This window comes from Procambarus clarkii, chromosome 73 (genome assembly GCF_040958095.1).
Source record: "Procambarus clarkii isolate CNS0578487 chromosome 73, FALCON_Pclarkii_2.0, whole genome shotgun sequence".
In the NCBI taxonomy this organism is placed as follows: Eukaryota; Metazoa; Arthropoda; class Malacostraca; order Decapoda; family Cambaridae; genus Procambarus; species Procambarus clarkii.
Window position 1 is genome coordinate 15,427,082 of NC_091222.1, and position 16,598 is coordinate 15,443,679.

The window sequence follows — 16,598 nt, forward strand, 5'->3', positions numbered from 1 at the left end:
TCATCTATTGTTATTAATTATTCTAGTTAATTTTTTACATTCCTAGTTCCCATTAAGTTTTTTTTTTTTACTTAAAATTACCATTAAGATTATTTTACTTTAGAATTTTTAATCTACTTTTTTCTTTGTTTTCTATTTTGTAATTTGCCATTCTTGCCTTGTTTTCCTGCAAACAGCCTTTTTATGCAGACAAGTATAGACCCATAACTAAACCTCTTATCCACTATCTATGACAATCATCACTTCAATGATCAAAATTGCAGATATTTTACAGCACATGATGTAAACAATGTATTAACAGATAATCACAATATCTCTGTAATCAACTTGAACGTTAGATCCCTAGGTAAACACTTCGATGATGTTAGTGCCTTGATTGAAATTATTGACAACAAATTCTCTTTTATTATACTTACTGAAACGTGGTTGAAAGAGGATAATACTCAACTCTTTAACGTGCCTAACTACTCGGCAATTCACAACTGTCGTCAAATGCAGAGAGGTGGTGGTACTGCTCTTTACTACCACCAAGAACTAACATGCTTAAAAATAATTAGAACTAGAGACTGCTGTGGGTAGTATATCTTCGCCAGTTTCAGAGTCAAGGGTGCCGAGTCTGTCCTGTCTGTGGGTGCAGTCTATAGAATTCCTAACACTGATGTGTCTGAATTCAACTCAAACCTTAGAAATCTAATACTAGATAACAGATTGAACAAAAACCATCTAATTATCGCAGGGGACTTTAATATTGACCTCTGCAAGCCTGAACACCCTACTGCTGTTAGCTTCCTCAACTGTATGAATTCCTGCTTCCTCATACCCTTAATCACTAGACCAACTAGAATCACTGATAGTACTGCTACGACTCTAGATCACATCTGGACCAACATAACCTCTCCGCTTACTTCAGGTATAATCACCGATAGCACTACAGACCATTACCCCACATTTCTCTTAACTAACATTAGCAAACCACCTCTAGAGACAAGGGAGTTAAGCTTTAGGCTGCACAATGAAACTGCTATAAAAAATTTTATAACTGCTGCTGATAATGTCAACTGGGAGTCCGAGTTAGGTAACATAGGGGACATCAACCTAGCAGTGCAATCTTTTCTTCAAACAACTCTTAGCCTTTATAACACCCACTGTCCTATGCTTACAAAACAAGTCACAAGCAAAAGACTTAACAATCCTTGGCTTACAAAGGGAATACTTAAATCCATTACCAAAAAACACGACCTTGAGAAGAAGTATAGGCTAGGAACAGTCTCCAAAGAATTCTCAAAGAATTACTCGTTATTGCTATCTAAAATAATTAGACGAGCCAAAACTAAATACTATGAAGATAAATTTACCCAAATAAAGAGCAACATTAAAAAAACTTGGAGCACAATTTCACAAATATTGGGATCAAAGAAGATTTTAAATAACAAACCAACACTCCTTTCCAATAACGCTGGTTAGCTTTCAGCCTCTGATTCTGCTATTGAGTTCAATAGGTTCTTCTCTTCCATTGGGTCATCCCTTGCAAATGATATTCCATCTTCCTGTACTGATGTTAAGGACTATCTTACAGGTAACTATCCACAGTCTCTGTACCTAAAGCCTACTAGTTCCACTGATGTCAATGAAATAATCCTTTCCCTTAAAACCAAGTCTAGTGCCCTCGAGGAGATACCAACTTTAATTTACAAAAAAGCCTCCAGATCTCTAGCCCCTGCTATTGCATTGCTCTTCAACAAGTCACTTGAACTCCAAACCTTTCCTGACATTCTAAAAAAAGCAAGAGTAACCCCTGTCCACAAATGTGGTGATCTCACAGATGTTAACAACTACAGACCTATATCAATCCTGCCTAACTTGTCAAAAATATTCGAAAAATTAATCTACAAGCAGCTTTACTCTTTTCTAGCCAAACACAATATACTTAGCTCTTGTCAATATGGCTTCAGACCAAAAAAAAGCACTAACGATGCACTTATTAGTATGATTGACTTAATTCACGCAGCTCTTGATAAAAAGGAGTTTCCTGTTGGGTTATTTGTGGACCTGCGTAAGGCTTTTGACACTGTCAACCATCAAAACCTTCTTCTTAAATTACATCATTATGGAGTCAGAGGACACTCCCTGCAATACCTCAAATCTTATGTTACTGACAGGCTCCAGTATGTTTCTGTGAATAATGCAATTTCTCTCACCCTACCTATCAACATTGGTGTTCCTCAGGGCAGCATACTTGGCCCTCTCCTCTTTCTCATCTACATTAGTGACCTTCCAAATGCCTCCCAACACCTCAAACCAATTCTATTTGCTGACGACACAACCTTCATTTACTCCAGTCCTGACCCCCTTGCTCTAAACGCCACAGTAAATACTGAGCTAGAGAAAGTCCATCTTTGGCTAACCGCCAACAAACTCACCCTTAACATTGACAAAACGTTTTATATTCTGTTTGGCAATAAGTCCTCTAATCAGATAAATCTCAAAATAAACAATACCCAAATTTGTAACAAATTAGATGGCAAATTCCTTGGCGTTCTCATCGACCACAAGCTGAATTTCCAGGGTCACATTCTAAATATATCAAAAAAAGTTTCAAAAACTGTTGGCATTCTTTCTAAGATCAGATATTATGTACCCCGCCCTGCCCTGGTTACTCTCTATTACTCCCTCATCTATCCATACCTCAACTATGGTATTTGTGCTTGGGGTTCTACTACCCAAAATCATTTACGTCCTCTTATTACCCAACACAAAGCTGCTATTAGGACAATATCCAACTCTGGCCCCAGACATCACTCGGTACCCTTACTCAAATCTCTGAATATGTTAGATATATATTAAGTCACTGCACATTCTCTCTTGTGTATTATACATATATAAAACGCTGAACTGTAATGCCAATCCTGACCTCAAAAGCTTCATTGAAGGTTGTAACAGAACCCATGAGCACCACACCAGAAATAAATACAGTTTTGATATTCCTAGAGTACGACTTAATCAAACTAGAAATGCTCTACAAATCAAGGGACCCAGAATGTGGAATGACCTTCCCAGCCATGTTAAAGACTGTACCTCTCTCAACCAGTTTAAGATAAAAACTAAACACTACCTAATAAATTCCCTGTAACCTACCTCACTTCTCTATTGTCAACCCATGTCTGTAATTTTTTTTTTTTTTTTTTTTTAATCAACACTGTTTGTCAACCTATTGTATTTGTGCTGCTTTTTCAGTCATGTTCCCCCTTTTTTTTTTATCTTTATTTGTATTTGTTCTCAACACTTTTTATTCTTTATGCTCAATTAGTATTAAGTTCTAGATATTAATGTTTTTCTTGCCCGAAACGCATTGCGTAATAGTGGCTTTAGGAATTGTATGCACTAGCTCTATCTATATATCAATCCATTAATGTAACATCACTTGTGTGTATGTACCTTACCTGAATAAACATATTTATATTTATTTATTATTTATTTATATATATATATACTGTATATATATATATATATATATATATATATATATATATATATATATATATATATATATATATATAGTGATGATAATCTCTTTCTAGAGAGATTGTGCCTGCTCTTCCCTACCTCAAGTTACGTCCAGTTAACAAGTATAAGATGCTACATTCAAGATACGTCACTGGTAGCACAAAACGTTTTGACCAGGAGGTAAAACGTACCCAAGATCCCCCCTACTCCACACACTCCCCACGCCGGCTTGTTGTCAAACCAGCAAACTACCCATACAAGCCTGCTTGCTCCTGATTGGTGACTCGCCGACCGTGCACCTGCACACTGCACCTCCGCGCCATCTACCTGAATCGACGTCGGAGCCCTGACCAGCTATCAACTTCAGAATATTCTTTGTGCTCTTAGAGTTGACATCTTTCTCTGGCATACTAGCTCATTGGCTTGTATACGAAGGGAGGTCTCAGCCATAGCCAATATTCCCAGCACCATTTTACTATTTCACCTTTATACTATTGTATCTCATATTGTCTTTGCATTTATCTCTGTTACTTAATTGAACTTTTCATTCCCCCGAGATTTGTCTTTATTTTCATTTATGTTTAAAGTAAATATGTTAAAGTTTCATTGTTCATACTTTGTGTTTTACATGTTCCTCCCTCTCACTTACCACAGACAACAGGCAAGCAGTCTCTCTTTTTGTTTTATGTGTGACCAGGCATTGACACCTGCCATTGGAGGACTGCCGAAAATCTACACTCCAACACTTTCCCGTCACATATTAATGGGGGCCTGTCTTAGGAGCTTCACTCAGGTACTAGTACAGTACCAGAACGTCAATTTGTGGTAAGCGTACTTCGCTTTGCTAAAGTAGTTTTTCAATATCATCATTAATTTTCATATTTATATGGTGCTGTGGGTATTGTGCATTCCGAGAGCAGCGTATGGTGAGTGTGGGATAACTTTGGATTACGTGGTGACTGTAGGCCTCAGTCATTCTCTTAATTGGTCATCTCTCCCTCCGTATTATTACTCGTGTTTACCACCTTTTGTCCCTAGGATATTTTTCACATTATAATATAATAATAATAATAATAATAATAATAATTTTTATTTAGGTAAGGTACATACATAAAGAGATTTTACAAAGTTTGTTGGCTTTATACATAGAGCTAGTACATACAATGCCTAAAGCCACTATTACGCAAAGCGTTTCGGGCAGGAAAAACATTAATGACTAAAGCTTAAAACTAATGGGTAAAAAGAATAAAATGTGTTGAGAACAAATAAAAATAGAGGTAAAAGAGGGGGGAAAATTGTTGAAAAAGCAGCACAAATACAATTACAAATTATTACAGAAAATTACATTCAAACAGCGTTGATTTGAAAAAAAAAAAAAAAACATACATAGGTTGACAACAGAGGGGTAAGGTAGGTTACAGGGAATTTAACAGGTATAGCTTCGTTTTTAACTTAAACTGGTTGAGAGAGGTACAGTCTTTAACATGGTTGGGAAGGGCCACATTCTGGGCCCCTTGATTTGTAGAGCATTTCTGGTTTGATTAAGTCGTACTCTAGGAATATCAAAACTGTATTTATTTCTGGTGACTTAATGGGTTCTGTTACAACCTTCCATGAAGCTTTTGAGATCAGGATTGGCATTATAGTTTAGCGTTTTATATATGTATAATACACATGAGAGAATGTGCAGTGACTTAATGTCTAACATATTCAGAGATTTGAGTAGGGGTACCGAGTGATGTCTGGGGCCAGAATTGGATATTGTCCTAATAGCAGCTTTGTGTTGAGTAATTAGAGGACGTAAGTGATTTTGGGTAGTAGAGCCCCAAGCACAAATACCATAGTTGAGATATGGATAGATAAAGGCAGATCATCATTGTGGTACCCTGGTACTTTGGTTTGTCTTCGGGTCAAAGCATCCTATCTTCTGCAATCCGACCGAAGGAGGATAAGAGGGCCATAGTTCCTCTAGCACGGACTAAGTTGCTGAGTTGGGACCTCAGCAGCAGGTCTCGTCACCAGTTGACACTCTCACCCCTACACGTCGGTCAGAGATGATGATATTTCTTAGGTAGGGAATTAACTTTCTTTTTACAGAGCACAAAGTTCGCTAATTCTGTAAGTATCATATTCATTTAGTGGGAAACCCTTGCTTATGTCCTATAGAGACTCGGCAAGGTATGCCTACATTCTTGGACTACCTAATTCACTTTTGGAGCAATTAAATGTTTCATTTGTTTTAGAAACTCAGTTTCACTTATTTAGTAGGATTTTCTTGCCCTTATTCTCTTACACTGAGTACCGGGTACAAGATTTCCTGCGACTTTGATTGACTAATCATTTACCATCTTATAATTAACATTAATTGTTAAAGATTAAAATTCCACAGGATAGTTACCAGTTGCCACGTTATCCTGTTTCGGACATTTACCATATCACAACTATATTCGTCTTACATATATTTGCTATCTTTCTCCATGTTTCGTCTCCAAGCTTTTCGTAACGATCCAGCAGGTGAAATAGGGACCTTATGTCGTGCCAAGAGGACCGAATTACAATCTCTTGCACACGAGTATCAACTAGATGTTCCCCATGGAGCCAACAAAAATGAATTACATAACATAATAATGGATCACCTCTTAGATGAAAGGAAAATTGACTCTGAAACTCACGAAACTCATTCTATTGCAGATAAAATGCTCTGGCAACTATGAAACTCAAACTCGAGCTCGCAAAGCTCGAGCGAGAGCAACAAAAAGAAGCCCTCGAACAACAAAAAGAAGCTCTACAACTGAGGGAAAGAGAGGCTGCAATAAGGAAAGAAGAGCAAGAAAGAGAGGCGGCCCTAAGGGAACGAGAAGCTGCAATGAGGAAAGAAGAACAGGAACGAGAAGTCATCCTCAAAGAACGTGAGACTGCAATACTCCGTGAGCGTGAACGAGTACAGCTTGAAGCAAAACAACGCCACCTGGAGATACAATGCGAGCATGACAAACAGCAAGCGGATATGGTTATAAAATGTCGTCAACGAGAACTCACGTTAGAGACTTTACACTACACTCAACGCCAGCAAGCTACCGCTAGTCTTCCAGTAAGTTTCAATATATCCCATGCAAGTAAGTTAATGCCTCCATTCGTTGAGACAGAGATTGATGTCTTCTTTACCACCTTTGAGATCCTAGCTAATAAACTTAGCTGGCCTGCTGACCAATGGTCTACCCTTCTCAGAGTGCATCTTACAGGTAGAGCTGCAGTTACTCTCAGTACCTTAGCGTCTGAGAATGACCAATACCAAGAAAAGATATTTCATGAAATGGCTGGAAGCAGCACATATCTCTACATTTGCAGAACTCATCAACCTCATGCTAGTTGAGGAATTCTTGAGACGTGTTTCCCCCTTCCGTCCGTTTATATCTAGCAGATAAAGAAGAAACCGACTACATTAAATGTGCGAAGTCGGCTGACACCTACAGCCTCATACATCGGCTAACACAAGACCCACCTTCCACTAAGAAGTCTTGGTATAGTTATGATAAAGTGAGTACAGATCAAGCGAGCTCACAATTGTATTGTAAGTATTGCAAACTCTATGGACATACCATAGATAGATGTGTGAAGGCTCAATACAAGAGCAATGAATCTACTAAACCCAAACAGACTCCTCCTAAGTCCGGTAAGCCTGTGATGAATGTTGGTGTTCATGGTAATGATCTTTCTCTCTTCAGTAAACACCTGTATCCTGGAACTGTCTCTACCAACGGTACAGATTCGGAGGGACGTTTCAAATTGAAGATCTTGAGGGCCACAGCGGCTCTTTTTTATTTATTTATTTATTTTATTTATTTATTTATATATATACAAGAAGGTACATTGGGTTTGTGAGAATACATTGAATAGTACAGTATTTACAATCTTGTAAAGCCACTAGTACGCAGCAGCGTTTCGGGCAGGTCCTTAATCTAACAGATAATTTTAAGTAGGTAATTTCTATCAGAATTGATAAATGATAAAGATACATTGCAAGAGAAAAATGAGATGAGAGAGCTTAGTAAGTATATTAAAGCACATTGTTATATTAAAGGTCTGATTGATTACATTGACAGCTTGATTGGTAATTTAAACAAGATTAATAGACACCATACAGCAGATTGACAGCACATATAAGAAGACAGCAATGATCACAATGGTAAAGATGTTCAAATTGGGAACATAAAGGTTGAGAGATTGGGTAGCAATAGATACAGTGCAATTCAGTGCAATACAGTGATTGGGTAGCAATAGATACAGTGCAATTCTTCAGTCTATTATATTGAAATCGGCTGTGCCTAACATCACCTACACCGGAGAAACCGTCCTTATCACTGACCTCACTGCTACTACTCCGTATCCACTCGCCAGAGTCCACCTGGATTGTCCCTTCGTGACCGGTGAAGTCCAAGTCGATATCAGGGAAAAGCCTTTTCCCATGCCTGGAGTGCAACTTCTCCTGGGCAACGACTTGGCAGAAGATCTGCAACCGTCCAACCTGATCATCACGGACAAACCCCAGGTGTGTACCTCTGTAATGGATAATCCCATCTTTGAATATGTTACAGCAGAGGTTCAAGAAAGTGATCAAGTTTCTCCTCCGGTTTTGGTGACCACCCGTGCACAAGCTGCACCACCGCAACCAGCTGACTCTACTGCTACCGCTGTCCCTCAAGACCCTCAGAATCTACCTCCTAATCTTACCAGTATGGAGTTCCGTAAGTTACAGAGGGAAGATCAATCATTAACACCATTATTCTTCCAGGCTGAGACTCAACCTGACAGTATCCCTGAGTTCTTCCTAGAGAATGAGTTGCTCTACCGCAGATACAGACCCAGCAAGCTGAAGGAAGATGACGATTGGGCCAATGTCGAACAACTAGTGATTCCCACCAGCATACGGCCCGGTATTCTACACCTGGCCCACGGAGCACTTTCTCACTATGGTTTCAACAAAACCTACCACGGAATCAGACAAGACTACTACTGGCCAGGTATGGTAAAAGACGTTAAAAAATACGTACAACAGTGTCATACATGTCAGATGGCAGGTAAACCTAACATCTCTATTCCCCAGGCTCCACTAAAACCCATCCAGGTGTCTGCGGAACCTTTCCACAGACTCATCATAGACTGTGTTGGTCCTTTACCCCGGACCAGTTCTGGCAACGCCTATATATTAACTATCATACGTCCTACCACCAGATTCACCATAGCAGTTCCAGTAAAGAACATTACGGCTGCTACTGTGGTGAAACACCTATTGAAGATCTTCACTCAGTATGGATTTCCAAGAGAGGTTCAAAGCGACTGTGGCACCAACTTCACCAGTGATCTCTTCAAGAAGACACTGGAAGAGTTCAACATCACACAGGTACTGTCCAGCCCCTATCATCCTGCTTCACAGGGTTCTCTTGAACGTAGTCATCAGACAATTAAAGCACTCCTAAAGAAATTCTGCAATGACACCTTGAAGGACTGGGATAAACAACTTGATCTCATTATGTGCATTTTCAGAAGTCTCCCCAATGAGTCTCTAGGAGTATCTCCTTATGAGATGCTCTACGGACGTAAGTGCCGTACTCCTCTCAAAGCTTTCAAAGACTCTCTACGTAATGCCACCTTCAGTGACCCTCAGAATGTGCCTCAGTTTCTTCAAAACTTAAAACACATTCTAGAGAGAGTACGTAAATTTGCTAATGACAACCTATTGAAAGCCCAGGAGAGGATGAAGACTCATTTTGACCAAAGCAGCAAATTAAGGAAATTTAAACCAGGAGACTTCGTGTTGGCATATTTTCCTATCCCAGGTTCTCCATTGCAAAACAAGTTTTCAGGACCCTACCGTATCAAGGAGTGCAGGAACAACCACAACTACGTTCTTGAGACTCCAGATAGGCGGCGGAAGACCCAGTTGTGCCACATCAACCTCCTGAAGCAGTATCAAGGTATTCCCCCCACTGTGTTGGTATAAGTCCCTACATTTAAAGGTCCATACCTCCACAGTGAAACCTTCCCTGCTTCTCCCGAAAGCATTAACACTGAGACGGTGCTTTCCAAATCAGAAATCCTACCTGATCTTCATCCCAATTTACAGGACTATAATAGTGCTCCTTTGCCATGTTCTAATACTATTCGTGCCTCGCCAGATATCACGAAGCCTTTCTTCCTCCATGTCGATGCCAGTGGTACCGGCATCGGGGGTGACCTGATGCAACAACGAGGCGAGGAGATTCGACCTGTTAGCTACTACAGCTACAAGGAACTACAGCACGATCGAAAGGGAGCCACGCTCCATCGTCCTGAACTTGCAGTACTTCGAATCGTCCCTGCAAAGTGCTCGGTCTACCACCATCTACTCGGACCACAATCCCCTACGCTTCCTGCAGCAAGCCCAACTCAACAATCAACGGCTTCTAAGATGGGCTTGATATCTGCAGAATTTCAACCTGGAGATTTCTACATCAAGGGTTCTGACAACATCATAGCAGACGCCCTCTCCAGAGTCTATGAGGTGGAGGCTGCTCCACCTATCACTCTACCACCTGAAGACGTAACTTCACCCGGAACCGCAGGCTTCAGGGGAAAGTTGTGACGATAATCTCTCTCTAGAGAGATTGAGCCTGCTCTTCCCTACCTCAAGTTACGTCCAGTTAACAAGTATAAGATGCTACATTCAAGATACGTCACCGGTAGCACAAAACGTTTTGACCAGGAGGCAAAACGTACCCAAGATCCCCCCCTATTCCACACCCCCCCACGCTGGCTTGTCGTCAAACCAGCAAACTACCCATACCAGCCTGCCTGCTCCTGATTGGTGACTCGCCGAGCGTGCACCTGCACACTGTACCTCCGCGCCATCTACCTGAATCGACGTTGGAGCCCTGACCAGCTATCAACTTCAGAATATTCTTTGTGCTCTTAGAGTAGACATCTCTCTCTGGCATACTAAGCTCCTTTGTATGTATACGAAGGAAGGTCTCAGCTATAGCCGATATTCTCAGCACCATTTTAATATTTCACCTTTATACTATTGTGTCTCACATTGTCTTTGCATTTATCTTTGTTATTTAATTGTACTTTTCATTCCCCCCGAGATTTGTCTTTATTTTCATTTACGTTTAAAGTAAATATATTAAAGTTTCATTGTTCATACTTTGTGTTTTACGTGCTCCTCCCTCTCACTTACCACAGACAACAGGCAAGCAGTCTATCTTTTTGTTTTATGTGTGACCAGGCATTGACACCTGCCATTGGAAGACTGCCGAACATCTACACTCCAACACTTTCCCGTCACAATTTATATATATATATATATATATATATATATATATATATATATATATATATATATATATATATATATATATATATATATATATATATTAGTATATTTTGGTAGCAGTCTTTCCTGTAGACATATATTATTAAATATGACCGAAAAAGTAAGATTAATAATTCTAACACGAATTTTCTCAATCTTTCGTACATTACGCTTCACTGTTGGAGGTAAATTAAAAATCACTTCTCCAAAATTCATTTTTATTTCTAGTCTGACGCGACACGGGCGCGTTTCGTAAAACTTATTACATTTTCAAAGACTTCACAAATACACAACTGATTAGAACTTACGTCTCTCTGATATTATATCTACATTTGAGTGAGGTGGGAAGGGTGATGTGGCATTAACACAAGACAAAACAGGATGGGATATTAATAGGGTATTAAAAGTATCAACACAAGACAGAACAGAAACAATGGGTATTGAATAGAAGTGTTTGTAGAAAGCCTATTGGTCCATATTTCTTGATGCTTCTATATTGGAGCGGAGTCTTGAGGTGGGTAGAATATAGTTGTGCAATGTGTGTCGGGGCAGCGACTGCCCCGACAGGTACAAGAGGAGTGTTGTTAACGCATACGTCGACCGTGCTCTCAGCCACAGCTCAGAATGGAAGCAAGTCGACGAAGAACTCTGTAGGGTAAGGCAGGTCCTAGTCAATAACGGCTTCTCCAATGGATTCATCGAAGACATCATAAAAAGGAAAGTGAAAAGCCATGCAACCTCTGAAGAGACAACTAACACAACACCTATACCCCCTATTAGACTATTTTACAGGAACTTCTTTTCCACAGCTCATAATACGGAGGAAAGGGTCCTGAAAGATATTGTTAATAGAAACGTTATCCCTACAGACAAAAATCAGAGGATACAACTGACGATTTACTATAAAACCAGAAAAACGGCCAGCCTACTCATGAGAAACTCTCCAGACACAAAACAGAACGCTTTAAAAGAGACTAACGTCGTCTATGCCTTCAAATGCCCACTTGGGGACTGTAAGCTCCAAAAAACCCAGTATATAGGCAAGACAACAACATCTCTTTCTAGGCGTTTAACGATGCATAAGCAACAGGGCTCCATTAAGGAACATATAATCTCTTCCCATAACCAAACCATCGCCAGAGAAATCCTAGTAAACAACACAGAAATCATCGATAGATACAGCGATAGCAGGCGGCTTGACGTTTGCGAGGCACTACACATCAAGAAGTCAACACCAGCAATCAACAGCCAATTATTGCACAACTATATTCTACCCACCTCAAGACTCCGCTCCAATATAGAAGCATCAAGAAATATGGACCAATAGGCTTTCTACAAACACTTCTATTCAATACCCATTGTTTCTGTTCTGTCTTGTGTTGATACTTTTAATACCCTATTAATATCCCCTCATGTTTTGTCTTGTGTTAATGCCACATCACCCTTCCCACCTCACTCAAATGTAGATATAATATCAGAGAGACGTAAGTTCTAATCAGTTGTGTATTTGTGAAGTCTTTGAAAATGTAATAAGTTTTACGAAACGCGCCCGTGTCGCGTCAGACTAGAAATAAAAATGAATTTTGGAGAAGTGATTTTTAATTTACCTCCAACAGTGAAGCGTAATGTACGAAAGATTGAGAAAATTCGTGTTAGAATTATTAATCTTACTTTTTCGGTCATATTTAATAATATATATATATATATATATATATATATATATATATGTCGTACCTAGTAGCCAGAACGCACTTTTTGGCCTACTATGCAAGGCCAAATTTGCCTAATAAGCCAAGTTTTCCTGAATTAATATATTTTCTCAAATGTTTTTCTTATGAAATGATAAAGATACCCATTTCATTAAGTATGAGGTCAATTTTTTTTTATTGTAGTTAAAATTAACCTAGATATATGACCGAACCTAACCAACCCTACCTAACCTAACCTAACCTATCTTTATAGGTTAGGTTTGGTTAGGTAGTCGAAAAAGATAGGTTAGGTTAGGTTAGGTAGGTTAGGTAGTCGAAAAACAATTAATTCATGAAAACTTGGCTTATTAGGCAAATTGGGCCTTGCATAGTAGGCTGAGAAGTGCGTTCTGGCTAATAGGTACGACATATATATATATATATATATATATATATATATATATATATATATATATATATATATGTCGTACCTAATAGCCAGAACGCACTTCTCAGCCTACTATTCAGGGCCCGATTTGCCTAATAAGCCAAGTTTTCATGAATTAATGTTTTTTCGTCTACCTAACCTACCTAACCTAACCTAACCTAGCTTTTTTTGGCTACCTAACCTAACCTTACCTATAAATATAGGTTAGGTTAGGTTAGGTATGGTTGGTTAGGTTCGGTCATATATCTACGTTAATTTTAACTCCAATAAAAAAAAATTGACCTCATACATAGAGAAAAGGGTTGCTTTATCATTTCATAAGAAAAAAATTATAGTAAATATATTAATTCAGGAAAACTTGGCTTATTAGGCAAATCGGGCCTTGAATAGTAGGCTGAGAAGTGAGTTCTGGCTACTAGGTACGACATATATATATATATATATATATATATATATATATGTCGTACCTAGTAGCCAGAACGCACTTCTCAGCCTACTATGCAAGGCCCGATTTGCCTTATAAGCCAAGTTTTCCTGAATTAATATATTTTCTCAAATTGTTTTCTTATGAAATGATAAAGCTACCCATTTTATTATGTATGAGGTCAATTTTTTTTATTGGAGTTAAAATTAACGTATATATATGACCGAACCTAACCAACCCTACCTAACCTAACCTATCTTTATAGGTTAGGTTAGGTTAGGTAGCCGAAAAAGTTAGGTTAGGTTAGGTTAGGTTAGGTAAGTTAGGTAGTCGAAAAACAATTAATTAATGAAAACTTTGCTTATTAGGCAAATCGGGCCTTGCATAGTAGGCTGAGAAGTGCGTTCTGGCTACTAGGTACGACATATATATATATATATATATATATATATATATATATATATATATATATATATATATATATATATATATATATATATATATATATATATATATATATATATTGTTATGATAATCTCCTTCAAGAGAGATTTGGCCTGCTCTTTCCTACCATCAAGCTACTTCAGTACATCTAAAACATCTAAATACTACAAGCAAGTGTAGTAAATATTGAGTCAAATACGTTTTGGCGCAAATGTATCATCACACTCGCCCTCCACCCTCCCCCCTCCCTCGTCGCCGATCACCAAACTACCATTTCCAGCCTGCCTGCTTCTGATTGGTGAATCGACGTCTGCACCATTGCACCTCAGTGCCCTCTACCTAGCCAATGTCTGGGCCTGAACCAGTCATTGAAGTTAGAATATCCTATGCTCTCAAGCTGTAAACAACCAATTGATATACGCTCTGTTTATTGGTGGATGTTCTCAGCTAGCGCTATATTCTCAGCACCTGTTTAATCATTTTTCTGTCTTTATTTTATTTGTAGAGTAACGTCACCACAGTTCTTATTTTTGTTATATTTTTTTTACTTGTTAATTTGCACTGTACATAGCCAAGGAATTGTCTTATTCATAATTTGTTTTTAAGTTAATTAAAGTTTCATTGTTCATACTATGTGTTTTGCGTGTCTTCCCTTACTTTACCACAGACAACAGCCAAGCAGTCAATCTTTTTTTTTTTTTTTTGTAAATGTGATTAGGCATTAATATCAGCCAAAGTGAGGACTGCATTACCATCTACACTTTCCCGTCACATTTTATGGGGGCCTGCCCAAGGAGCCTCACTCAGGTACTAGTACCAGAACATCAATTTGTGGTAAGTGTACTTGGCTTTGATACAGTTGCTTTTCAATATTTTCATTACTTTTAATATTTATATGGTGCTGTGCATTTTGTGCATTCCGAGGGTAGCATATTGTGAGTGTTGGATAACTTTGGATTACGTGGTGACTGGAGGCCTCAGTCATTCTCTTAATTGGTCATCCCTCCCTCAGTGTTATTACTCGTGTTTTCCACCTTTTGTCCCTATGATATTTTTCAATCTCAGACAGATCATCATTTTGGTACCCTGGTACTTTGATTTGTCTTCAGGTCAAAGCACCCTGTCTTCTGCAATCCGACCAAAGGAGGATACAGAGGGTCATAGTTCCTCTAGCACGGACTACGTTGCTGAGTTGGGACCTCAACAACAGTTCTCGTCACCAGTTGACACTCGCACCCTTACACGTTGGTCAGAGATGATGATATTTACTTAGGTAGGGAATTAGCTTTCTTTTTTCAGAGCACAAAGATCGCTAATTCTGTAAGTATCATATTTCATTTAGTAGGAAAACCCTTGCTTCTGTCCTATAGAGACTCGGCAAGGTATCCCTACGTTCTTGGACTACCTTATTCACTTTAGAAACAATTAAATGTTTCATTTGTTTTAAAAACTATCGGTTTCATTTATTTAGTAGGATTTTCTTGCCCTTTTTCTCTTACATTGAGTACCGGGTACATGGTTTCCTGCGATTTTGATTGACTAATCATTTACCATACTAATATTAACGTTAATTGTTAAAATTACCATAGGATAGTTACCAGTTGCCACGTCATCCTGTTACTGACACTTACATTATCACCAGTATATTCGTTGTACATTTATTTGCTATTTTCAAGTATTTCAAGTATTTCAAGCTATTTTCAAGTATTTCACAGCACACCAGGCTAAAAACAAACTCCAAAATAGCACCTATCTATCAGTTTATAACCAAAATGTTAGATCACTTGGTAAACATTTTGACGATTTAAATGCATTACTCACAGCAATAGGTACTAACCTATCGTTCATTATTTTAACAGAAACTTGGCTAAATAAAGACTATACCCAACTCTACAACTTAGCTGGTTATAAAGCCATTCATAACTGTAGGCCTAATAAAAAAGGTGGTGGCACAGCTATATATTACCGAGATACATTTATCTGCAACAGTGTTATTGGTGACAGAGATGACTACTGTGAATATACTTTTGCTCAGTTTACAATTAAATCCCTTAAATCCTCTTTGACTATTGGAGCCATCTATAGATTTCCTAATACTAACATAGCTTCTTTCTCAGACAACCTAAGGAATCTTATTATAAACAACAATCTCAACAAAAACCACATCATTCTGAGAGGAGACTTTAATATTGACCTGGGTCAACAAAATTGCTCTCAAGTTGACTATTTCCTTAACAGCATGAACTCCTGTATGCTAATCCCCACTATCACCAAACCTACCCGAGTCACTCAAACATCAGCCACTACCTTGGACCACATATGGACAAACATAACAGCTCCCCTTGTATCTGGTATAATCTACGACAGAACAACTGGCCACTATCCTACCTTTCTCATAGCGAACATGGACATAACACCACCAAAAAGCAAGAAACTTTCATTTAGGCTACACAGTGAATCAGCTTTAGACAATCTTACAGAGGCACTTCACAATATTAACTGGGATTCTGAATTCAATAATACCCATGATATAAATTCATTAGCTAACCTCTTCCTCTCCAAAACTCTAAGCCTCTACAACCTTCATTGTCCCCTTTTTACAAAGCAAGTAACTGACAAAAGATTAAACAATCCATGGCTCACAAGTGGCATTCTCAACTCAATCAACAAGAAACATGAATATGAGAAGAAAGTTAGGATTGGCCTAGTTTCAAAGGAAGTAGCTAAAAGGTACTCATC

The 16,598-nt window shown here is 38.6% G+C and overlaps 1 protein-coding gene across 1 annotated transcript in view; it reads left to right on the forward strand.

The window, feature by feature from the left end:
- The first annotated feature begins 6,214 nt into the window (after nucleotides 1-6,214).
- Nucleotides 6,215-16,598, forward strand: part of LOC138356615 (trichohyalin-like) — a 30,416-nt gene continuing 20,032 nt past the window's right edge. The window contains exons 1-4 of the mRNA XM_069312801.1: nucleotides 6,215-6,620; nucleotides 6,923-7,041; nucleotides 9,629-9,867; nucleotides 14,925-15,103. Coding sequence (XP_069168902.1) covers nucleotides 6,215-6,620; nucleotides 6,923-7,041; nucleotides 9,629-9,867; nucleotides 14,925-15,103 — 943 coding nt within the window. The remainder of the gene's footprint in view (nucleotides 6,621-6,922; nucleotides 7,042-9,628; nucleotides 9,868-14,924; nucleotides 15,104-16,598) is intronic.